The sequence below is a fragment of the Lepisosteus oculatus genome, chromosome 11 (genome assembly GCF_040954835.1).
Source record: "Lepisosteus oculatus isolate fLepOcu1 chromosome 11, fLepOcu1.hap2, whole genome shotgun sequence".
Classification (NCBI taxonomy): Eukaryota; Metazoa; Chordata; class Actinopteri; order Semionotiformes; family Lepisosteidae; genus Lepisosteus; species Lepisosteus oculatus.
In genome coordinates, this window is record NC_090706.1 from 16,916,736 (window position 1) to 16,942,051 (window position 25,316).

The following is a 25,316-nucleotide window of genomic DNA, read 5'->3' on the forward strand; positions in this document are numbered from 1 at the left end:
AGGGTAAACTGTTCCACATGGTCTGGGTGGTTTTGTCACATCCTTTGTCTTTGCCATCCTTTGCCAACTTCCTATTTCTGAAAATCACTCATACCAGGTTTTTGTTTGGAAGGCCTGAACAGTCTGGTCACTAATTCTCATCCTATTAGCATGGTGCTCAACACAATCTTGCTACACTCTTCAGAGAACATGTGCCTCAAGCATTAGCTTCAAGCATGCACTGTGACCATTAACCTTTCTCCAGCTACGCACATACCCAACAAAAAAAAAAGCTCTGAACTGCATGACAGATTGAGAAGCATCTCTTCAAAGGGGAAAAAAACACTGAAGACAAGAGGACAGTAGTGAAACACAAGCTTTAAAAAGGCTGCTTTTAACACAGGTCTGCAGCAAAGCTACAGTTAATGGATAGATATGGCCTAGTGCCCAAGATTAGCAGAAAGAGTTTCAGTGGCAGTTCTGTAGGAATGTCAAACAGCTGTTTCGTCCCTGTTTTTGCCAGGTGCTGGCATGGCCAGATGTTGGTTTGCATCTCCAGATGTTTTGTTAAATGCATTGTTTTGGAAAGCCATGCACTGCAGCCTTTTTTCACACAACCTTTGAATGGGTTAGTAGCTATGTGACCGCATTTAACATGCAGCAACCAGTCTCCACAGCTGAGATATGAGAGCACAAAGCAATGATTACATTACTCTACTGTTGCTCAAACATACACCTCTGCAAACAACGCGCTGTCACACTTTTAGAATGTATGCAAGGAATCCCTTTCAACTCAGCTTTTATGAAAAGGTTTTTTTGGGGTGGCAGGGGGAGGGGAACTAAAATTCCAAGTAAATTGGTTTATTGCTGTTCTGTTCCAGAAAGTTTAACCAGAATTAGTGAGAGTAAAACTTCTTTACTCATTACATGCTGGGCCGCAAAAAGTTTATAAAAAGACTGATTTCCCGAGAAAAGATCCTGATTAATGGGAAAGGAGATAGTAGTGAGAGCTACTGCAGTTATGTCTACCAGGAAACCGTGATGGAGGAGGTGGTTTTGAGCAATGATATCTGGTGTGGAAAATAATGCATTTAATAATGACTAGACTCTCCCTGGTGCTGTGTGTATTTCAGCATGCAGTTTTTGCACGGAATCAGACACTGACAAGAGCACAATATACTGTCTGGGCGATTTTCAAAGGCTTAGCATTCCAGAGATCTGCTTGCTTCCTACTTTTAATACAGTTGTAATTGATTAATGTTTCATCTCCAACAGGGGACAACATGTGTCAAGAACAGACATCGTTTTAAACAATGTTTTGGAAGGAAACTTAGCTGGAATTTGAAAAAGTGGCGAAAATGTGCACTAGAGCAAAAAAAAACAACCTTCCTTGACTTTTGCATAATGGAGTACGGTATGTACAGTATGTCCAGTATTGTTTACCCATTTCCTCCAGTAATCACTGTTCTCTTATCATAACATGAAAGGCTTATCCAGCTGTTTTTGTACCACCTACGTTTCAATGCACACAGTGCCAGCAGGAGTAGGAGACTTTGTTTAGGAATCATAAATTAATCAGGTTTTGATTGGTTGATTGATTGAATGATTGATTGATTTGCAACAAGGGAAGAGTAATCACAGGTGAGATTCGTTTGCAGTGTTTGGATTCCAATGTCCACACAAACCAACAGCCTGGCGATGCCCTGGCAGCCTGGCAGAGCCCCGGCCCTGGGCACCCCCCCTTCCCTGCGGGTTGCGGGCTGGTATCTCACCTGGTCTCACTCCTGCCAGCACGGGCAGCGGGTGGTGGGTGAACGCCATGCGCGCCGACCTCGTCTGGGGCGACAGTGCGCTGCCGAAATCGAACTTTCCCGGCTTCTTAAGAGAACCAGGCGAGGACAGTCCTGGCAAGAGTGGATCAACAAATGGCAAAAAACGATTTTATTACATTTTCACGTCAATCTGCAAATTTCGGTCCTCTCTCTCTTTCCTGCTGCGTTTTCCCTTTTTTCCTTTGCTCTCTCCTCCTTTATCCTTCCCTCCCCCAGGGGTTCCAGTTGTTTTCCCATTTAAGCTACTTCACCAGTTTCTCTCCACTTATGAGTAAGTAGGACTGAAGACAGGTGAGTGTCCTCTGATTCTCTCAGTCTGGCCAGATCCTCTTTTAACACTGATGATCACATGCTGCCAAGGCAGGGGTGCAAACAGACCCCATCAACCTGGGACACGTATGTGCAAGGCTGGGTTGGAATCACAGGGAATCAGCACAAACACAAAGGGACACTGGTGTAACAGATATGGCACTTTTAAGAAATTAGAAGAATGCATTGCTGTGTGCTGGCACGATTTCTTTTTTCTTAAAGAAGCGCGGAGCTCCAGCTCCCACCACGTATTCTACAATGGGAAAATCAGCAGACCCGAGTTCAAAATAAAAATAACTGGCTCTATTTTAACAATCTCCTGGAACTGTGGGCTGCAGGTGGTACCTCAGAAAGGGAAGAGGCTTTGCTCAGGCGGTCTCTGCCTGATGTTGCATTAAGGCTTGCCTGCATAGATAACACAGGCATTATTCTGCCTTGCAGCTAAAGCCTAGGTTAGCACTGCATTCAAATCTGCACTCCACACACTGGTTACCTACAGCCGGGCTGTAATGTGTGCCAGTACTCAGGTCTTGCTCTGGGAGATGCATGGTGGGCTGCTCAGACTCACAGTCACTGCGTGTCTCTCCATTTTGCACAGGAACACAAGACCGGTGCTTTAGGTTATGGGCACAGTGCTGGAAAATGACGCTTTCGCACGAGTACAGACTCATATTGGGCTCTCGCTAATGAATCCTAGCAGTCTGAATGGAACCATGGCACTGCTAGGTTAAGGAAAAATGTTGTTAGTGGTAGTGCACAATCACTTGCTGAAGCAATTAACGGGGTAAACACTGAGTCAAGCTTTTATCTCTCAGTGAGCCGGAAGGCGTAAGCTTTTTTTAAAAACTTGTTCTGGATTTCTGCAGAAATAGAAAGCTGACATGGAGACGCAAGCTGTTCAGTTGGAACACCAACGGCAGTGTAAACGTCGGTGTGGGGGAAAAAAAAGCTACGAATATCTTCTGGAAAGTGAGAACGAGACTTGTGCAGTGTGGGAGAAAGAAGATGGCACTAAAGGAGTACTGTGACTGGCCAATTCACAGTGCTGCACAGGTGTTTTAATCACATACTGTGAAATTATACCGTATTACCAGTATATTTTATTACATTGCAAGAGATTGGAATACATGGATTTTTCCATTAGTGAAGAATGTTAAACCAAAACAGACACCAACTGTAGCTGAGGTCAGTAAAGGTTAAGCTCATTTGCACTTTTCTTCCCCAAAAAATCAAGGGAGACTATCTTGATTGTTGTTACCTTTTGTGGAGTTTTTGTTTGTATTCACAATAAGGTGAATACAATTTAAACCAAAGGCAGTTGATACGTGTGCAATGCGTTAGCAAGATTGTGTTATGCATTCTGCACTATGCTTGCAGTTTTGATGACCACGCCTACAACAGGACTGCTGCCTCCCTGGAACAGGACGAAAGGACAGAAGGGGGTAAAGGAAATGGGACCTCTTTACTCTTGAACACAGAGGGTTATGAGTGAGGTGATACTGAAAATGCAAGGAATCACAATTCTGAAATGCACTGACAAGATCAAACCACAGGATCCCTACACAACCACCAGGGAAACACGAACATGAGGACACGAATGGAAACTACATTTAGAAGTGCATTAAAACCTGAGATTGACTTCTTCACACAAAGGGTGGCGGCAGTATGGGACATTCGACAAGCCAGGTTGTTGAAAGGGAAAAGACAAGAATCAGGAGGATGAGACTGTAGCCTCAACAGCCTCTTCTTGTTTGTAACATCTTACCCCCTTCCCCCCAGAACGACACAAAGCTAAATATTTTTTACCCAATTAAGAGCTACTCCCCATTCTAAATATGTGAAACACTCCAGCAGGCCACTGTGGTTGCCGACTGGAACGTGTTGGAGTATTGCACTATAGCCATCTGCTCAGAAAAGCACTTCCTGACTTAACGGCTCTACAGAGATGTATACTAATATGTCAACTAACACTGATAACAGCGCTGTACGGAACCAGAACAGAAGCTCTGTACACAAACCCACTGAGACATGTAGACAAAACGGACAGCACTGTACATTTGAGTCCCTGTTAAAATCCTTGTTTTGCGAAGCTCTTCAGTTAAGACGTGAACTCGACTGACCCCAATACATACATCAACTAGTACTGTATCGCTATTGCCCAGTTTGCTGCCAAACATAGGTTCAGTGAGGACGTATTTATGTATTAACACACCCTGTTAAACATTTAATAGACAAATTTATAGTCTAAATATTTGTTTTATGCATGACTGTCTCCATCTGGGCCTGCATGATGCAGAATGCCACGCTAATAGATACAGACGTGCTGGTGTGTGCTCCATTTTGTGCTAGGTGTTTTGTCAGTTTTGCTGTTTTGTCCATGTGCCATGGCTGCTTATTGGAATGTGGTGAAACTTAGGACTGAAGCCATGAAATCTGAATCACGCTGAGAAAAAGATGCCATACAAAAATTTAAAAATGTACTGCAGCTGACATTGTCGCATGGTAGTTAGAGCTGCCGCTCCCCACTGCTCCATCTTTAGTTTGAATTTCCTGACAGCAATGCCCTCTGTGTGGAAGCTACATGGTCTCCTTGTGCTCATACGAGTTTATTCTCAGTGCTCCATACTCCTCTTGCCTTACAACGATATGCTGGCATGATTAAGTAGCGTCTAGACATTGACCTCTGCATTGTGCCCTGTGAAGGGCTCGTAGATGATCTTGACTCCAGTTGTGTCATGAGTGGAGGACAGCTACCCTGCCTCAGGGGAGGACTGGCAGAGATGGGCACCTGAGCATGAGCTGTGCCAGTGCAAAGAGCCCTGGGTTGAGCACCAGCTCTTGAGGTCTACAGAATGGGACAGTGCTAGGTCCATCCAGGATTCCCAGTCATCACAGCCCCTGAAGAAGCACTAGGCCCGGGTGGGCTTGAGCCGATCCAGGCCTAATCAGACTTCATCATGCAACAGCAGCTTATTTTCACTCAAGCGTAAGCCACAGGGGACCCCAATAGAAGCAGGATCCCCCTGCAACAGTGCAGCAGAAATCACCGCTGTTTCAAGGGGATAAGAGGTGCCTAAAGATCCTAGGTTCCAGTGGGGTACAAGTTGGTGTACAATAATTCCAAAGAATAATAGGACAGACTGAAGTCCCACTGCAGTACTATAACTCCCCATCAGTCATAGAGGTTCATACAGAATTGGGAAAGTGTAATAAACCAATAACTAGTAAAATACTGTCATTACCACCTTGTAATCAGCTCTTAAGAGATCTCAGAGTGAAGCAGAACTGGGAATGAGACACCTCTAAGGGAAACCAGGTTGCAGCTGTAAGGAGGTGACATTCTTCTATTTGGACCAGAAATTCCAAGCCCATGCCCCAGCATGGTGACCAGGGATCACTCCGGGAGGTGTGGTCCCTTGAGATGTAATGTTAAACCGAGGTCCAGACTATTTTGTCACTGAGGATCCCATGGTATTTTTTTTATAAGCAGGTAGTAAAAACCTTGGTGGCCTTGCTAAACTCCACAATGGGTTTGTCTAATCAGGCTCCCCTAAAGTCTGCCGATAAAGGGCTTCCTCGCTTCTCCTCCTGATCTGCTGTACAGTGAGACTCTTGGATCAGAATAGCAGCCACACATCAGTGAGGAATGAAGGGGGGCTTCTTCTATCTGTAAAGCACTTTTCGGATCTTTTGGGAGAAAAGGCATCGCATACATGCAGTTAATTATTAATTAATCCCTTAGGAAAGTGGAAAGCACTGATCCATCCTGTGACATGAAGCCAGCCTTCTCTTGTCCTGGCACTCAGTGCTGTGTGGCTCTGGACTGGGAGACGCCTGAGCGCTGAAGTTCGGACCCTGGTTGGGAACCGGCTGCTCTCCCCAAGCTGCCTTGCTGACCACCCATGAGATGTTCCAGAACTGACCACAAGAGCCACATTCCTCCTCTGCTGTGTTCTACTTGGGGAGTTGCTGGGGGAAGACAGCCTCATGCGTTTCCAATGAGGGCCTGCAAGGTCCTGGGCCCCACGGGTCTGCAACCAAGACCAACCAATGGCACAGCTGATTGGCAAAACTAAATTTGTGGGCAACAAGTTCAAAATCCTTGGTAATTCCAAATGCCACAATACAAGAAACTGAACTCAGATACGTTGGCAATACAATCCCCCTTCCCACCAAATGGGAAAGAAATTCTTGAGAAAGTGGTGGCATTTCTTTTTCATTTTAAATGTTGTGAGCACTTTTCACATCAGGTTATCAAAAGGCCGTGCCCTCCAGTTTTCTTCTTGAAAGTTTCTTCTGGGGAAAAATTAGAGAAACACATACGACTGGAGAGCTCTACACCAGAAGCAGTGGTGTGTACAAATAGGCAAATTTCTTCTTTTGAGTCCTCCGGTCTTGTGCATTTGGTATTGCAGGTAGAAGAGTAAAAACACTTGCTGCCTGTGTCGCTTCCTCTCATATCAAGTCCCATAATATCCCTGCCGCCCAGCCCATCCTGACACGCCCTCACAAGTGCTGGGATGCAGGTTAACCAGAGATCAGAGCTTTCAGATCAACCGAGACAGCAACCAGCTGAGAGAGATCAGAGTTATCAAGTCCCAATTAAAAAGGACCCCTGAAGTCTGGTAAATAATCTTCACTTTGTTTTGACATTTTCAAGATCCATTACATAATAAAACAAAATAAAATCATTTCAGCTTTGGATTGCCAGCAGGAGATCTTGACGGTCCTGTCTAATATCCCCTGACAGCGCCGAGACTCCGAGAGGCGTTGGGAATGAAACAGAACGGAGGGGCTGGATTCCCGTGTTCTGTGCCCACTCGAGAGGCATGCTGGGCCTGACAGGTACCCCTGGAGCAGCCATTAACCCTGAGAATGCGGAGAGCGAGGGTGGAAGGGTGGCGCTTGCTATCAAGATTCAGGAGTCCCCCAATTCACCGGCAGGGGAGTTGATGGGTGTGGGGCGAGGGGGGCGGTTGACAAATGCTGCTCAGCAGGCGCTCTGTCGACCCCCCCAATCTGCTTGGCCACACTTCAGCCGAAAGGAACAGCTTGAGCTGAGTGCTCGCCCACCCCCCCTCCACACCGACATCAAACAGCACCGCCGGGCCCCGGTGCTGCACTCAAGCTGGTCCTCCAAGCTGATCGGGAGAGGCAGAGGGACGGCGCTCAGGCGCTCAGGCGCGCGGCGCAGGCTGCCGTTCGCCTGTCAGGGCTGTAACACCAAACAGCTCCCCCCGCCTCACCCCGACACTGACAGTCTCCGACAGGAAAAAGGGATTCCATCTGGCTCCAGATTTCCGAAAGGACCTCTCTCCTGATCTCACATCCCCTTCAGGAATTTCTTTTCAACACACAAATTTGTTTGCAAGGCACCTCTTTTCGGTACTCGGTTTTGGCACTGGCAGCATAAAAATATTTTCCTTCACCACATTCTGAATTGTAAAGGTGGTCAGACATATTTTCTCATGCAAGCTACCAGCATCTTTCCAGAATAGTAGGCTTTGCAGCTCATGTTGAAATTCCACACAAGGTGACCAGGTTGGATCTTCAGAAGATACATTTTTGACACTTGTATGTGCCTGTGGAACATTTACTGTAGGTATCTTAACAGATTTTGTCATACCTTAACAATGAAAAAAAAACAAAAGACTGAAAAAAAGAATCTGAAAGCCAGTTAAAGGCATGTACTACTTCTTACTCACATTAATATATTAGTTATGGCAGACTATGAGAGCTCCGTGGTTTCAGCAATACCCTGACTCTGATGAACAATGTGCACCCTTTGGGAACTGGAAGCAGACCCATTTGAGCATTGCTGTGGCCAATGGGGTTGGAAGGATGATTACGTATGTCGTGGACAAAACAAGATATACAGTATATATATTCCCCAGTTATAACAAAATACACGTTTAAACAGGGACATCACAGGACACCCACTGATCACCAGTCCTCCACTCTTCTCCCTCTCTGTGTGTAAGAGTGCCATTAAGCCATCAGGTAAATACGGGATCATGTCAGGCCTCGCAAACTGATTAATATGACCTAGATGCATAAAAATGATCTTGATAGAGTTGATTTAGAATGCTGTAAGAAACCCACTGCAAGGAACTTTAGGAGTTTCCAGGATGTTGCTAGGCTCTGCTCAGACATTCAGACACAGAAAGGAGCTAAGGGTTTGGCATAGGACACACAAAATCTCAGAGCCACGACGGCACAAAATCAACCTTTCAATAGGCCCAACACACATTTACAAAAGAAAGTTTACAGAAAAGTGCAGATGTCTGTTGTATATTGCCAAATCGAAGGTGAAAAATATAGATAAATGCACATTACTGGCTTGTCCACTGCTTTTCGCTTTTCCATCCCAGTTTAAGATCCTCCTCACAGAGGCTCTGCTTGGTGGTGCAAACGCTTTTCACAGCAAAATGCCTCCTCAAAATAAAGTGAACACAAACAACCATTCCATCAACCTGGCCTTAACAAATCTCCGCTAACGCTTCAGTCACAGCTGAGCCGGAGAGAGAGCAGGGATTTCGGAAAAATGAAGGATTCATTGGCAGGTGCGTCTGAAGTGGCTTTTTTCTCCCAGTGCCATTGCAGCACGGGCAGCAGTCTGTGGGTGCAAGCGCGCCTTGTGTGTGCGTGCACTGGCTAGGTGCTGCGCTGTGCCCTTCATTTGGGAGCAGACTGTAACAGGGGGCCGTCTTGCCTTTCATCCATCGGGATGCCACCTGCGCGGCCGCCGACTGGCACTCTATCAATCAAGCCGGGGGGACCCAAGACTTGCAAAAGCTACAGAAGCAACCTGCTACAGAAAATCCCGACTCTGCTCCTCTTGCTGGCGAGCCTTCGCAATAGCGTTTGGCTATTGCTCGGCCGCGCACTTATGGACAGATCGGTAGACAAATCTTGAGGTGCTGTCTGACGAAAGAAAGAGGCATCAACACTTTCGCACAAAGGAGAGGAGGAAAAAAAAAACTCACAAGAAACGAAAACAAAAGCCACGACTGAAACTAAAGAGTTTCTCAGCGGACACAGGACGGGAGGAGACAAACAGCGCACTGATCTTTACAAGCAGCCCCTTCAGTTACCCACCCCATTCGCTAATCATTCATTCAAGTCAACATTTTAAATGCAAGAAGCAGCAGCAAAAAAAATAAATAAAATGATTTTTTTGGCACTGATCTACAGTGTCTTTGATTGTGAAGATTCCCTGTACTTGCTAGAAGAACAGATGTCTTTTGTAACCCAGTAGTACCCATTATTGCAACGCACAGAGCCACCATCTGTGTTCGGCAGCAGTTTCTGTGAAGCCTGTGAACATCGCTTCTCTGTTTTGCAGCCAGCGCCACAGAACAGCCGCAGCACACCTGATTCTCCCTTTTGTGCGCCGGGGAGATGTATTCTCCACTGAACTGGCGGAGTTAAGTGCTGGAGCTTCAGAGATCAATGCCTCTTGGGTGATGATAGAACGATTTCTTCCGTTTTTTGAAGTTTGCCAGAAGTGGGCGACAGATATCAAAACCAAAGATGTTTGTTTTTGAAGCCCAGAGGGCATGCCAAGGACAAGTTAATACATGGAATACGTTTTCTTACACTCTTAAAAAAAAAACAGAATATTAATTAATTGTGCATGTTAATAAATATTACAGGATGCACAATGGATGAGATTGTTTTTTAGAATTTGGAATTGTCACATTTTTTTAATTTCAAAGCCGGCTAATTTAGAAACATCCAATCAATCTGCTTACTGCTGAAACCGCTGGGTCATTGCCGTGGGAGGGCAGAGACGGCAGTGCCGACTGATCCCAGCAATTCATCAGCTGACATGCTCCACAGCGCCCTTTCAAGTCACCCTGCTCAGTGCCCTGTGGCAGGCCCAACTGAAGCCCTGCACCACTCAGTTGTGCACTGGCCAGGCTCAGACAAATCTTTGGTTTCTGGGATCAGAGGGCTCGGTCTATACCAAGGGAGTATTATTAGTTTGGCCGGCTGAAAAATCCCCTTAGTCCTATATTGGCATTTAACAATCGTATTTAACAATGGTAGGGTGTTTCTGTTACCTGTTTAGAGCCAGAAAATACCCATTGAAAGCTCCTGTAAAGTCAGTGAACAGGCTTAGATTGCAGCTAAATGTCATAAATTTGAGAATAAAAAATGGATAATTTAGGAATCGCACTGTGAGAGAGCCTACACGGGAGGATTTAGTCATTCTCAATCCAAGTGCAACTCAAAATAGTTTCTGAAAAGAATAATCAGACATTTGAAAAGATGAGGAAACTAAAATCCCACTTTAAAACATCATCACTACTTTGACTCCTATAAAACACTATAAACAGTCCAGAAATTATTTCTTATTATTTAAATTATTAAATAATAATTTAGCAGTACTAAATTATTTAGTACTGCTTCTTAAATTCAACCTATAGCAGAAGGAAAGTCCGAAGATGACTCTGTTAAAGGCTCTTGCTCAGTTATTCGCTGTGCATGCTCTGATTGATCAGAATGGCTCCTCCTGGGTTAGTAAAAGGATCAATTCATCTTTCAAATCAATGGAAAGGTCAATAAGCAAAGGAAAGTGAAACCAAAATGAACAGAAACAAAACAGAAGTGGGAAAGGAACCAGATCTTCCTGGAGGTATTTAATTAGGATATATTGTAATTGTTCTAACCATGGTAAGGAAACTGCACGCCATCGTTTTCATGCTTAATCTTCCTCTCCTGCACATTCGCCAAATGGTGCTGCACTGCAAGTCCAAAGGGGAGAAGGGAATTGTTAACAAGGGGGAGAAACAGGCTTTCCTTTGGGGGTGGGAATGGGGAACTGCACAGCACAGTGAAGGGTAGTGAGAGAGCATAATTAACACTAGGAACGTGCTGACATTCCTATTTTCCGAACCATCCATCCAAACATGTTTTATGCCAAAGATCTCCCAAGTCTGCTCCTCGAGGGTGATAGTCCATCACGACCAACAGCTTCAGACCTTTGTAGGATGGTAACATTGGTCCAATTGAGGCTTAAGTGAGCTAATTTAATGCTTTTTTCTGAGGTTTTACGCTGCTGCTGATTAACGGAGGCCATCAAATCCTCCTGCTCTGCTGCTCTGGAAGAGCAGACTTGGGTAGCCCTGTTTTTACCCAAAGGCATCATGTAAACCGAGTTAAAACTTGTGCATTGCAAGATGAGATTTCCTGTTGTTGTTTCTGTTGTTTTAATTTAAAGTTGCCAATCATTATTTACTATAACACCACAATTTGGAATCACTTAACCTGGTTGAATACTGGGCTCTCCGGTCACGACTGCCCTGCTCCTGCACAGGAGAATGAGGCGTGCACACATGCTCCCCTGACACGCCCACCCATCTCAGCCAATTGTCTTGCGAGTACCACAATGCACGGTGGCAGAATTACTGCCACTCAGAAGGGTCACCGTTTGCAGGAAATTAAAACAGCTCTGGGTGGGCTGATCCCAACCCTAGCACAATGGTGCCTGATCACTGGAAAATCCCAGTCACAGACATCAACCAAACTAGAACCCAGGACATCTCCGGCCACAGAGCTCAGTGGCCTTCACTGACCGTGACATTCAGGAGTCCCTGATCCACGTTTTTAACTTCATTGTCAGCCTACTACATCAGATCCCCTGACAATAACTTAGAAAATGTTTTCTCTACATGTTTCATTTTGGCTACAATGATGGGCATGGTATTTTTTCTGTGACAGGCTGAGATGGATCCAGTTATTTGCCTGTCTTTCTCCTGTAGCAGCCTGCTCTGTTGCACCAGCTAACACTATTATTTTAAGGATCGGGCAGCAAAGAAAGAAGACTAAATAAAACACACGGAAGTGGTCTGTCTGAGACTATCACAAAATACCCTGGGTGCAAGTGCCCAAATATGAGTGTATAAATTAAAGAACAGACAGGGAATCTCACCTTGCTTTCTATTATAATGTCTTCAAGAGGATGAGCAGGAAAATACAAAGGACTGCACATTCCTTGCACATACCACATCTCCAGACATCTAACCAGCTCAGCAGCTCAGGTGTTTCACATAAACGCAGTGCTCAGACAGTAGCAGCTCACACAGCCTTACAGTGTTTACAATGCCTCTTAACAGAACATTAATGCCGATAGCATGTAGGAACATCAGGGTGCAAAGCATTTGTAAGTGTGCTGTCATACCATTGATGTAATTATTTCCATCAATTCTTCTGACCTTCTTCTGTTTCTTTAGACAGCAGTATAATTATTCAAAGAACTGTTCATGACATAAGCCTTGCAAATAATAAGTCAGAACTGTTAATTTTGAATTCCCCCCTTTATAAATGTTCACAGTGATGGCTGATAGTGACAGCTATAGCCGACTATCAGGCTGCATATTCACAAAGGTATCTCAGTGTTCAATAGGATAGTGAAGCTCCTTCACATTTCAGCACTAAGTTATCAAGAGCTACTGTAAGACTAATATATCCTATTAATTCAGGATCGGTCTAAAACTGCAGTTATATTTGCAAGGGCAGAAGGGCTCTGGGACAGTGCTAATGATTGAAGCTTGGTCAGTTTAATCCTCTGCCCTTTGCAGTTTGCGGAGCTCAGCTTTGAATCTCTCCAGAAGTGTTCAGCATTGTACAATTAACGATGCCCATCTGAGGGACTGCTGAGGTGCTGAAACCCAAGGAGCTGTTTAAACACTAGTCCATCACTCAAGCTCCCTGCAAACCTACCCATCTGGGCACCCATTGTCTGACAGAAACGCACAAACCTCTGTCACCACTGAGTAGCAATCTTTTCCCTCCGATTCTCTTAGAGCCATGGAAATGGACTGCTAAACACTCACAGCGGTGTAAATTAAATGCCAAGATGGAACTTCCATCTGAAACTCCTAGTGCTCGAAGCTTCGTTTGCAATTAAGCTCCTAGCTCCTCCACCTGTGAATAATGCTCCAAAAAACTGCTTTCTCTGGGGGGGGGCAGACACCTGCGGCGTCCAGTCAAGCAAGCGTATGAGCTTTTGATAGAAGGAATGGGAGGGTTGGAAGGCATCAAAGGGAACTTACCACAAATAGCATCCACACTGGGTGCATGCTGGCGAGCTGTGTTTTTGTATTTCCCAGACTCTAGTGGGTGTCACTTCACTTTGACATTTGGATCACTTTACGACAGTGAAAATTCAGATGTTCTCTACTTCATGCTTATAGACTAGATGTAACCCAGGATGGCCCATGATCAGTGTCTCAACATAATCTCGTAACATTCAGTCCAAACAAGGCTGGAATGTATTGCAACATGAAGAAAAAAAATGAAACAATATAGATTCCCAAATCCTTAATTACAACATACATTTCTTTTATTTTTTTTTAAACCGTTCATGTATTCCTGCCAAAGCAATTAGAAACAGGCCTCTGAGACTGCTCCATCTCTTCCCTGGTTATAATGGAAAGAGCTTGAATAGACAAGTTATAACCTTGAGCCTTACAGCACTACTGTAGAGAGGTGTATTGCATTACACAGCTCTTTTTTTCCCAAACTGTTAGCAATGACATATCAAGACTAAGGACTCTGTTCACCTTTTTTTAGACAAAAGATAAGTCCAGTGAATCAAAAATCACAGCTCTCCGAGCAGTCCCTGTGTATGACATCTTGAAAATCTCTGTGGGGTGGGGGGGATGAATACAGCCTGCACTGGTAACACTTTACAATGACAGGCTGTTAGTGACGACAGCCATCGTTGGTTTTCTTGAGCAAGGATTTGGCCTGTCTTTTTAAGCTTTGTTTTAAAACAATCAAGGAAGGCTGCTGGATGAGGATGTTGTGATCTAAGTTTATATTTAGAACTTTGGGAGGGAAAGAATGTGGAAACACACTGTGACGCCAAAGTATGTGTAATGCTGTCCTGCTGGGGGAGTCTTGTAATGAAGCCAAGTTAATTAGCCCCCGAGTTTGCATTATTAACTGTATTGCAGGGTCTTTGTAGGGCAGCAAGGCCCTGCTGGAGCAGCACCAAAGGCAGTAAAGTGTTACCAGCTCACTTCAGAAACCATACCTGCCACAGGTTCGTGTACCACAAGTGCAGCTGGTAAAAAGAACTCAGGAGCAGAAAGACAAAACCTGCCCATTTTCATTCATTCTACCATCTGCACATGAACAGAAAAAACCCTCATCACAGTCCTAGATGCTTGGTCGTTAATTATTACTCACAGCTTCAATTGTCACAGCAGTGCTTTCCTGCACTCTGCTATATTTAGTTAACGATCCAGATCTCGAAACACTGAATTGTCAATGGAAGGCTTTACGTTAATTCATTTTCTTTTGATCTCTAGATCGGACAATTCTGTTTCTGCACTTATCTACATAAACAATCAACAGTATAGATCTATCTGAAGGGCAGGCCTGGGGTCTGAGCAGTGAGGAGCAGGAGTAACAGGAGAGTGGGGTGGTGCAGTGTGAGGTCGAAGGTCAGGGGTCAGCGACAAGGCAGGGGGCGGCCGTACCTGCGTCCACATCATTGGGCCACCCGCTGGACTGGCTGCTGCTGGCTGCTGGGGAGCGGCCCGAGTAAAACACATCGTCCACCGGGCTCTCCATCTCGCTGTCGTCGATGGACTTGCGCTTGGTGGAGCTGCGGGGGCGAGGAGAGAGGAGAGAGGAGAGAGAGAGAGACGGAAAGCACAGGGGATCAGAGCTGCAGCTGTCTGCTACACTGTTCGGACAGCAGGCATCCTGTCAGGCGCCAGGCACGGACAGAATAAGACTCCCTTCTTAGCTTTGGTCATTTCAGGCCCGGGGAGCTGCAGGGGTCCACATCTGGACAAGTTCAGGGCTGCGGTCAAAGGAATTTCTAGGTTCTGCAGCTCTACTTAAACCCAATTCATCTGCACAGTGAAAGAGTTACAGGGGGCACTTGGATAGGAGGATGTCAAAGGATAAAGGAAAGATGTCTGTTCTGAGCAACCCGGTGAAAAATGTTGCATTAGGGTGGAGAAGCAGGCAGGGCATGCAGGTATAAAGACAGGACCAGGGTGACTGTGTAAACCCGCCCCCCCCCCAGGAGTAAAGATCAATGCAGGGATAAGTAGAGCAAGTTATAGCTACCTCCTGGGCAGGCTTGCATAGAGCTCCACTTCAGCAGATCTGCAAAGCGAAAGAAAGACAGGCAGAGAATGAAAGGGGAGGGAGAGAGAGAGGTACCATCTCACATTTACACAGTATGAAACACAGCCTCACAGATCACAGCATGGAGATGTTAGTAATGCTGTAATACATGAATTATCTTTTTACTGGTAAAGTTAATAGTACAATCTGCAGTCCTGTAAGCTTAAGACCTCATGCTGTGCCATAACTGTCATTCCTTTAATATTCCCAAGAAGTACATAAGACCCTCAAGTGCATGCCGAGAATACAGAATGGAACAGAGGGTTTTTTTGGGCATTACATTCTTTATGATTTTACCAAATACCTGTTAACATGAATACTAAACATTAATTGTCACATACAGTAGAATCTGCACTCATCAAACACTGCCTAGTTACAGATTCTAAGAAAAGACAAAAGCTCAGATTTGATTAAATGTAATAACTTATACACTTCTGAAACAAAAGTGATTGGACTGAGAGTGACTTAATCTTTACCAGTCAATGCTTCCATATTTCAATGTAAGGCTTAAAAAAGTGAACCGTTAATATATATTGTCTTCCAAGCCAGTCTGAAAACCTCATATGACAAGAAAAATGTGTATTTTAAAACATCTTTTTCTTGCTCCTGCATAATCCTCCAAGGAAAATATTTGTTATGATTAAAATCTAAATTGTTGTTCATATGATTTGTTAAGGCACACATTTCCGCTGTTCACTCAATTACGATTAATGAAAACATAGCAGGTTGATGATGTTAAGAAGAAAGAGAAGGAGGAACCTTTGTGCTGTGTACCTGGTGGATGGGGGGGAAGTAATTGAGCGTCGCCCCAGTGCCACCTGGTTGATGTTGTAGTATCCGGGGCTTTCCAGGTCAGCCAGTGAGAAATTGGGCCCAGATGCCGTGGCAACCGGAGCTGAGGAAACAAAATAACATCAATGAACAAAGAAGAATGGAAAAGAAGAACCAGCTTTCTAGTTTGCAAATGAAAAGTTTAAACTATAATCTATACTTAAGCAATTATCACAGAATACAATAATAATAGTAAGTATTAGTAGGGCTGTTATGGGCGGCACGGTGATGAAGCGTTTAGCATTGCTGCATCACAGCCCTCTGTCCTGGGTTCAATTCCTGGGGTGTACGTTTCCTCCGGGTGCTCCAGTTTCCTCCCACAGTCCAAAGACAGTTTATACTGGAAGTTAAATTCACTTCTGGGAAAACTGGCCCTGGTGTAAGTATCTGTGTGTGCCCTGTGATGGACTTGTGTCCGGTCCAGGGTGTATCCCGGCTTATGCCCATTGCTTCCTGGGATAGACCCCAGCTCCTCTGCAACCCTAGATAAAGCAGTTAGAAAATGGATGGATGGAGAGTAGGGGTTTTGGTAGCAATAACTGTGTGGAGAACACATTAAACAGAGAGGACTCGTGGAAGGGACACTTACTCTGCGACACTCTGACCAGCTCAGTGACATTCCAAACTCCAGATGTCACGAAGCAGTCCTGGAAACTCAAGTGTCCTGTGAATGAAGAACACAGCAATCACTGACAAGCTGCACTGCGCCTCATACGCAACAGCCCTGAGCTGCAGTTCACGCGAATCAAAGATTCAAAGCCTAATACAGAAGAACATAGACCTGCTGCTGCAGAATGCTTTGGTTCTGGTAGGTAACATATAAAGGGTAGGGAAAATGACTGAACAAATTAATAAATAAACGAATTAATCTACTGATCACTGTTTGAGTCTATCCAGTCAGAGGAAACGGTCAGTTGCCCATTCAGTCCAGGCTGTCGAGTCACACGGAGGGTTCACTAATTGAAATTATTTAAGTGATTGCCATTGACCATGAAACAGCAGGGCTTATTTTTGTATCTTTTCACACCCATGCAATTTTTTCCACCTTCCCACAATGCCTAGATGATTTATGACACACTAACGTCTCCTCTCAGCAATGTGCCCTCAAGTTTCACAACAAAGGGTGCTCGGAGAAGGCTTGGCAAGCACTGTCAAAGCTCGCTTCTGCTGCAACAAACAATAAAACTTAATCAAACGTGTGAAGACAAGGCTGGAGCGCTGCTCAGGAAAAATAGTTTCAGAGCCACTCTTCTCACAAATCACAGATGTGTTAATGTGAGCCGGCAACAGGGTCAATTTAGGATAACACATTGGGGCCTTCTATTCAACTGCGTCTCCATCTGCATCTGCGAGTCACACAAGAGCCAGGAGGACTAGAAGCTGATGACCGTCCTCTGATCACTCTGCTCTGCCAGGTTCTCTTTATACCTGGTGGCTCATCTCAGATGATCTCTGCATCTGGATCAGTCTAGTTTGAAGATGACAACCGCAGATACAAACTCAGTCCTTTAGTGTTGCATAAGCAGCAGGTTTAGCATGTGACATTACAAGCAAGAGTCACTAATTACAGGCTACAAACCTGTTTGACGACCATCATACAGCGGAGTGAGCCTTTTCAGAACGGGGTCAGTGCTGTTACTCACCGTTTGGCGGCGGTTTGATGTCTGTCTCTCCTTGCTGGTTGGAATTCTCTGATTGTCCGGATTCTGGAAAAGAAAAGTGGGAGCTTAGACATATGTGTGAAAGCTCTGATTCTGGACTAAAATCCTTGGTAAAATCACTCCAACTGATACAGATGGTTGCTTTGCTGCTTTAATGGACTTCTTAACAAGCTGAATGCCATCAAAAGTATACAAACGGATTGTAAAATGCAAATTATGAAAATTGTAACACCCAGTACGGAGGTTCTCGGTGTTTGCTTTGCCACTCTTTTCCAAGGTGCACATTGTGTTTTGATGTGGGATCCCACGGTTTGTGCCACACTTTGCTCTGCGGTATCCCACAGCTCGTGACCCTTTGCCACAGTTTTCCATAATTGGTACCAAGCTTTCCCTTGGCCTGTGCCATGCTTTCCCACAGTTTATAGTGTGTTTTATCACCCAACTCTGCCCATTATTCTAACCAGATGCAAAGTTTCCTTCCGTTTTACAGCAGGCTCAGAGATGACACGTTTGATGTTTCAAATAAGATGAGCCAGTACATTTTTAGCCAAATCTCCTACCCCATATGCTTATGACCTCCATGTCAATACTCCACAGTTTTGATCCTGAAAGCAAACATGGAGAGGACCAATGATTTTCCTTCGCTCAGTGCAATGCAGTCATTTAACATTTAAAAGCTGTTTCATATCCATCTTATTCTAATCCTCCTTAACCCTTGGTCATTAGCAGGGGATTTGTGTTGTATAAACAGCTCCAATACTTCCTCACCTTCCTGTCCACTACATTCTGCTCTAGAGGGATCTGAAACAAGTGTGTTGGAGGTTAAGGAAATTTGTTATCATGCTTATCATAGCCTAGCCATAACAGTCAGGGAATGATTGATTCCCTTGATTGATCTATACCTACCTCCCCGTGGAGAGCCCTGCTTAAATCAAGCCCTCCCAAAACAAATCTTTCTGCCATCCTCTCTGCAAATATTTGTGTTTAGGCCTTGAGCATGTACAAGGCCATGTTACCACAAGCAGCAGTGTTGCTGCATGTTTCAATGTTCGTATAATGTCTGCCGAAAGGTATTTTGTGGAAGAAACAGCGGTATCCTGCTTGTAACTTCTCTCCCGCTGGGCCTGAGAGCGAAACGGAGATCAAGAGCCACCCAATGGACATCCTCTCTGCTCCCCAATAGCGGAGAGGAATATTTCAGCCACGAGTGCTTCCCGAGAATTATACGCTGAAAACGAAATGCCAAAAAACTAGTGTCTACAAGGCCCCATTCGGGCAAAAACTGATTCTAATGTGTAATCCTAATCCATCTAGTGCAGGCAGAAGTTCTTGACAAGTAATAAGATATAAGCGACGCAGAAGCAGTTTCTGTGGCCAGTTTATAAACATGCTCACTGTAATGAAGCAGACAGACTCTGCTGTTTCTTTAATCATTCGGCACGTGGACCTTCGTAGACATTGGGTCTACACCCTGACGCCTGGAGGGCCAGCATTTCTGCATTTTTTTATTCCACCTCTTTATCTAAATCAGATAGTTATGGACTTGTTAATTTGACTAATTTAATGCTGTAACTACTGCCAGATTCAGGGGCTGGTGTATTGAAGAGACCAAGAAAACCTGCAGACATTCTGGCCTTCCAGGACAAGGATGAAACACCTCTGATATGGATGAATTGTGAACATAAGAGACCTGCACACGTGCTAGTATTATCTGCTGCTTTCTAAAAAGAAAAATATGAAATGGTTTTATCTGCCAGTGTGGGCGATGACACAACGGGCAGCCTACACCATCGCAAATCTCTCGCTCTCAGAGCTTCAAAACAGAAATATATATATTTTTTACATAGATATCGAAACAAAGAAACGCCGTGTCTGTCTGTGCGCAGCAGGGAAGAGAAAAAGTCCTCTATTCCTCTTCCTTCTCCTGTGCCTGACTCCCACTCTCCCTCTCTCTCTCGATCTGGAATCCTGGCAGCCATCTTAGTGTTGGCAGCCATCTTAGTGTTGGCGGCACTCACACATTCCTCCTGACTGACAGTGCCGACACACACACAGTGCCGGACCAGGGACGCAGGGAAAAACGCACACACAAGAGAGTCACATACACAACCCTCTGTTCACTCTCCCACACAGTCACACAAATATGTGCATGCATGCCGGAAAAAAATATCTTTCACAAGCAAACAACCTGATAGTTCCGTTTCTTATCCACTGAAATGTCAAGTTTGCTCCAGCAACCTAAGTTCCTCTGGGCTGGGGAGGATTGGCTTTTAACCTTGGACAGCTATTTAGCCCAGGTGGTTGGCTATTGTTTCAGGGTTGAGGGTTATATAGTACAGGGGCTCACCTTGGGCGGACACAGGGGTATTCACTGCACATTCAGACCAATTGTGATCTGCTACAAATCTGTCTTGGGAATGTCTAGGAAGAGCCCCAGTGATCGTTCTCTCTTAAGGGTAACCTAATGTTTCGTTGGCTTAAGGAATCAAATACGTCAGAGTACTGAGCTATTTGCAGCTGGACAGGAGGGTGATCAAACACTGGATGCAGGCGTATTCAGCCACATATGAAGAAAAAAACAAAACACACAGCCAGTAAACTGGACCTTGTTCGCATACTACAGGTCCAGACTGGCAGAATCCTGCAAAGTCTCGGTGTTGCACTTCACTCATCCAAAGCCAGCCTTCATCCTCACCCTTCTGGGACTGGAGCGACATCTTCAAACCTCCTTTTATTTGAAACTACATGCAGGCTTTATTGAAGACGACAAAAACAGACATGAGGTCTTCGGAGAACACAGGTGAGAAGTGTTCACAGAACACTGTCAGACAGTGCACCTTCCCTGCCTCATGTGTGTTTTGCAGCACAAATAATCTTGCTTTGCCTTTGCTTGTGTAGTTCATGTGTGACAACATCAGGACAGCAGACTGAAGATTTCTGATCATTTTAAAGGGGGGACAACCTGAGTCCTTTCAGAAAATACACTCAGGACCAGAGAGTCAATAATCTTCAGCCTGAACTCCTCCAGGTATCACAAACAGCTCACTTTTAACATCAGTGCTATAGTGTATTTCTGTCCAGGACACCTGGGATGTTTTCCTATAAAGTGTAAAACTGTAAGAAACAAATAAAAATATAACAGCACTTTTGGCCTTGCCATCGGTTCAGCTAGTGCTTATTATTATTAATAATTTGTTTAGCCCTGGGAGCTTTGACCGGGATCTTCATCAGCGACACAGTTTTTATCATATAAACAAGGCCTTATCGAAACGCTGCCAGCTGAACACACACACACAAATCCCGCGCCAGCACACAGCACTGTGCCCACTGATCCCTCCTTATCTCCCCTCCACACCGTGCGCCAGCGCTGCCAAAGATAAACCTGCCGCGGCCCTGTTTACTCGCTCATCTGAGTGTTTGTCTGCTTGTTTATGTACGGCGCACACGTATTGTGCCGCCACTGGCACAGACCATTTAACCCCGCGAGAGCCGGGCTCTCTTCGGAGTAGGTTTAGGAATTGAGAGACAGTATTTTGGATTTTTTTTGGAGGAAAAACAAAACAAAATATTGTCTCCCAGAAGTGATCACAAAGGGGTTCCTAACTGGGATCCCTTTGGCCCATGAGCTCATTTCTCCATTTGCCTGTAGGCAGTAGTAGTTACCGCTGGGCGAAAACCAGCTTGAAATCACCTTGAGCTTCTCCTCCTAGAAAGGAACAATTAAGAGCAACCAGTCAGCCTCACCCAGTGTGCCCTTGGGAGGTGGGAGAGCACCTGCCTACCACTCACCAATACAGGGAGACCATGCAAACTCCCCACAGACAGGCACCAGATTCGAACCCACGACTGCACCTGCTGACCTGCTTAAGTAGTGCTGACCTCTACGTCACTATGCCATCCCTAAGGTCAAGAGTACATCAGCAGCAACCCACCCAAGATCTGAACATACAACCCCTGAACTAGAGTCTAGAAACTGAATTTAAATATTTCTAGACATTTAATATGGGCCTATTTTTTTTTCCTTTTCAGCCATTGGACTAACCATGTTACTATGATTCAGGTCCACAGAGTTCAACCCAGGTGATCTCAGCCTCGTGTGAGACTCAGCCCAGGTGACTCACCTACAAAGTGTGCTGGTTCATGGTTTCACAGGCTGTATGCTCTTTAAAAGAAGCCAAGTATAAGTAGGGCGTCACTTGGGGCGTGGGGTGTGAAAGTGCAGTCTGGGGTGTACTTGGAAATAATTCCAACTATTTTTTTAAGGATACATTTAAATGTGTGCATGAAGAGCGTGCAGGGGAAAAAAGACAGAAGGAAAGATCAGGAAGGAGAGTTAAAGGGAATCTATTTCTTGGAATGGCTGGTTTAATCTCTGAAAAGCACCTCCGATAATAATTTAACATCTTCAAAAAAAAACTTCCCCACAGTACTAAAACCAGCATAATCCTTTCTATCTTTTCTGTTGTAGTTGCATCCAGGGGTTTTGCTGACCTAGTGATTAAAGAGTGAAATGCATACAAAGACAGTCCTTTGTTTTGTAGCTGGTCTATGCTGCAGTAGCAGTAACTGTCCACCAGAGGGGTGAGTGTGCAGAGTAGCAGTTTCACTGTACATTGATCTGGAGAGAGCCCCAATCTAGCAAGTGTTACAGGTAGGTAGCTATTAATCCTTTTTCAGAAGGCTGAAACAATTTAATTTGCTATCAGTGAAGCAGAAGACTTATAGAAGTGTTCCTATCATTTAAGAACAGGTGATTCCAGCTGACCTATAAGACTTACTGGACGGGACTCCATAGGACCAGGGTGTGACACACAGCCTACTGTAACTTGCCTTTTTTTCTTACATTGGACTGAACCCCACCAATAAAATACATTTTAAAAATCACAAGGTTTGTGCACACCCCCAGCTTATCATGCGAGAGTTAACCAAAAGTCTGGGACTGATTAGGATTCACCTCCAATGACACTGATGACTACAGTAACCCTTGAAAGATTACAGATAAGAAGATCAAGTGAAATACTGTGCAGCACACAAGGCCACTCAGTTCTCGTCTTCCAGACGTAAAGACCAACTATTCCCTTCTGTGCAGATAGCAACATCAATCCATGACACTGTAACACAGACAGACCCATTAGAGGGCAGCTAGCCTCAAGACACCTGTTCAGCTCCACAGCTGTACACTGCTCAAATCTGCACACTATTCTTTTGAATTCTTAATTACTTAATGAACTGCTGCTTAACTGAATCCCCAATTACTTTGTTGGTCCTTAATAGCTTAATTGGTCCCAGTTCTGAAAAGCCCAAGGACACTAGTGGGGGCAGAGGCTTGCTGGCCCCTGCATGAGGTGATTGTTGGGATGGCTGTGTCAATACAGGCTGAACTACGCCTCCGTACCCAAACGCTAATCCCCATCTCCCACTGTTTGACTGGCCTGGTATTTGTGCTCACTGCGGATACCCACAGCAAAACAAGACTGCCGGAGCTGAAGAAGAAAGGCTTTATTGCTCCAAACTGTTTACTTGTTCAAAATCTCCTCTTTTTCGAGACACTGTTCTTATTCAAGACAAGTCCTCCTTCTGTTCAATGAAAATAACTAAGTCCTATCCAGGGGCTTTTCAAAGCCAGCCCCGTGAAAGAGATGTTGTAAATACTTATTCAAAGAAGCAAAACGCACACCTTAACGAGCTCTCACCGAAGGTTTCTCTTTCTACGGATCTATTGAGGGTAACAAGAGGATACAGGACAAAGATGCAGAGAAAGAGATTTCAGAACACCGAAATATACTGTAAATGTCAGAGTGAGGAGCTGCAAAGGAACGAGTAGTGATTTATCCCACTCCAAAACAAGAAAGAAGAAAACATTTTGGAACAGGAGGAATACTGGCCAAATGTCACAGGGAATCAGAGGAGTGAGGCACGGACTTTTACATTTTGCCTCTCCAGTCCTTATAGTGATCTTTCAGTCCGCATCCTTTCACAGGAATTCAAAGACACCTAGTCCAGAAATATATCAGAATCCAAAATCTATAAACCAGCTACACACCTTCCCACAAGGTCTCAACTATCAATGCCATTTATTTCAAAACCTCTCCATTCACTTACACAGTTCAGCCTTCACCACTTCCCCAGAAGCTGTCTCCCCGATCTCCGTGGACCCCTTTTTCTAACTTTTATTGATAAAGCACCTTTCCAAATGCAAGGACGCTGTGCATAGGGATACAGTACAAGTACAAGAAAAAGTGAAACAAGAACGTACGGGATAGAATGTAGGGCAATCAGACGTAGGGCCCTGGTAAAAAGGTGAGTTCTGAGTTGGGATTTGAAAACAGCCAAAGACTTTGTCTCTCGTAGGGCCTGAGGAAGGGCATTCAATAACAACGGAGCAGTGACAGAAAAGGCACAGTCACCAAAAGTCCAAGATTTAGTCCTGGGCTGGGTACAGTAAGCAAAGGACCGGCCACAACTGACCGGAGCTACGGGAGGGAGTGTAAACATGGAGGAGATTTAGAGCCTTAAAAGTCAGTCTTATATGGAATATGTGACATTATGGGCAACCAATGGCTAAGAAAAGAATGTTTTCATCTTCTTAAGTTGTCCTAAAAGCTGCACTGTGTCAGCTCTTGAGCCCTCAGATTCCCCTCTCTCCTGTAGAAAACACTGCAGCTTGTTCTGTTGGTTTGATCAGGGGGAGGACTCTGGACTGCAGAGAAGGGGGGTATCAACAGTAACCCTTCATTTCCAATCTAAAAAGCAGCTTGCTGAACCCTAAAAATCAGGTACCCCTGAGAGCTCAGTCACAGTGCTGGGGCTCGTAGACGACAAAGATGCATGCTTTGCAGATGAGGGGAATGCAACTTGATATTGCTCGGCTGGCTCCTGTACACAGAAGCAGAACCTTACCAGTGTTGGGACACAACATGGCGAGGAGAGCAGAAGAGTCGGAGCCCCTTGGGAAGATCGGAACATTTCAGCAGATCCACAAGGATGACCTACTGAGAATATCCTCCGCCATGTTGCACAGGGAAAAGCCACTTTGCAGCATTTGGCACCCATGCAGATCTAGTGGATGTGTACAAGCAAAGGTATCGGTGTGTACAAAATCAGAGATGGGCAGGGATCCCTATTGACATAAAGGTCCATTTATCAAAAGCCTCATGTCTTGGGCACTATTGTGAAATTCCCTCCCATCCCACCCTCGCCTTCGCCTCAGCTAGTACTCCTCCCCAAAATGCAATGCTCAATACTCTCCACTTGGTGGTGCCAGACCTCACCCTGCCAGAGCGAGTGGCAACCAAATCCCCCAACCTTGGATAACACTCACATCCTCCCAATTGGGTTTCGCTTAAGAGGTTTATCGGTATGTTGCTAAACATTCTGACCTTTTTTAATCCCTAATGCGCTTAAAATGTTCCAAACCCTTCTAATCCCCCAGGCTATCCCCCACAGATGTTCACTGAGCTCTTTTATTTTACTTCATTTTATTATTTTTTCCTATATTTTAATATGACAGAACAACTCGGCAGACGGCTCTGTTATAGGCTCCTCGCTG

General features: G+C 44.9%; 1 protein-coding gene across 14 annotated transcripts in view; it reads right to left on the reverse strand.

Moving 5' to 3' along the window:
- Positions 1-25,316, reverse strand: part of nfixb (nuclear factor I/Xb) — a 202,478-nt gene that overhangs the window by 18,625 nt on the left and 158,537 nt on the right. For 6 of the 14 annotated variants that reach the window (XM_069195839.1, XM_015349039.2, XM_015349040.2 and 3 more), the window contains 7 exons: positions 17,750-17,812; positions 16,696-16,770; positions 16,035-16,170; positions 15,216-15,254; positions 14,615-14,742; positions 10,796-10,870; positions 1,752-1,883 (listed from right to left, as the gene is read on the reverse strand). In XM_069195839.1, coding sequence (XP_069051940.1) covers positions 1,752-1,883; positions 10,796-10,870; positions 14,615-14,742; positions 15,216-15,254; positions 16,035-16,170; positions 16,696-16,770; positions 17,750-17,812 — 648 coding nt within the window. The remainder of the gene's footprint in view (positions 1-1,751; positions 1,884-10,795; positions 10,871-14,614; positions 14,743-15,215; positions 15,255-16,034; positions 16,171-16,695; positions 16,771-17,749; positions 17,813-25,316) is intronic. The other 8 variants (XM_069195842.1, XM_069195835.1, XM_069195841.1 and 5 more) reach the window with 6 other exon arrangements.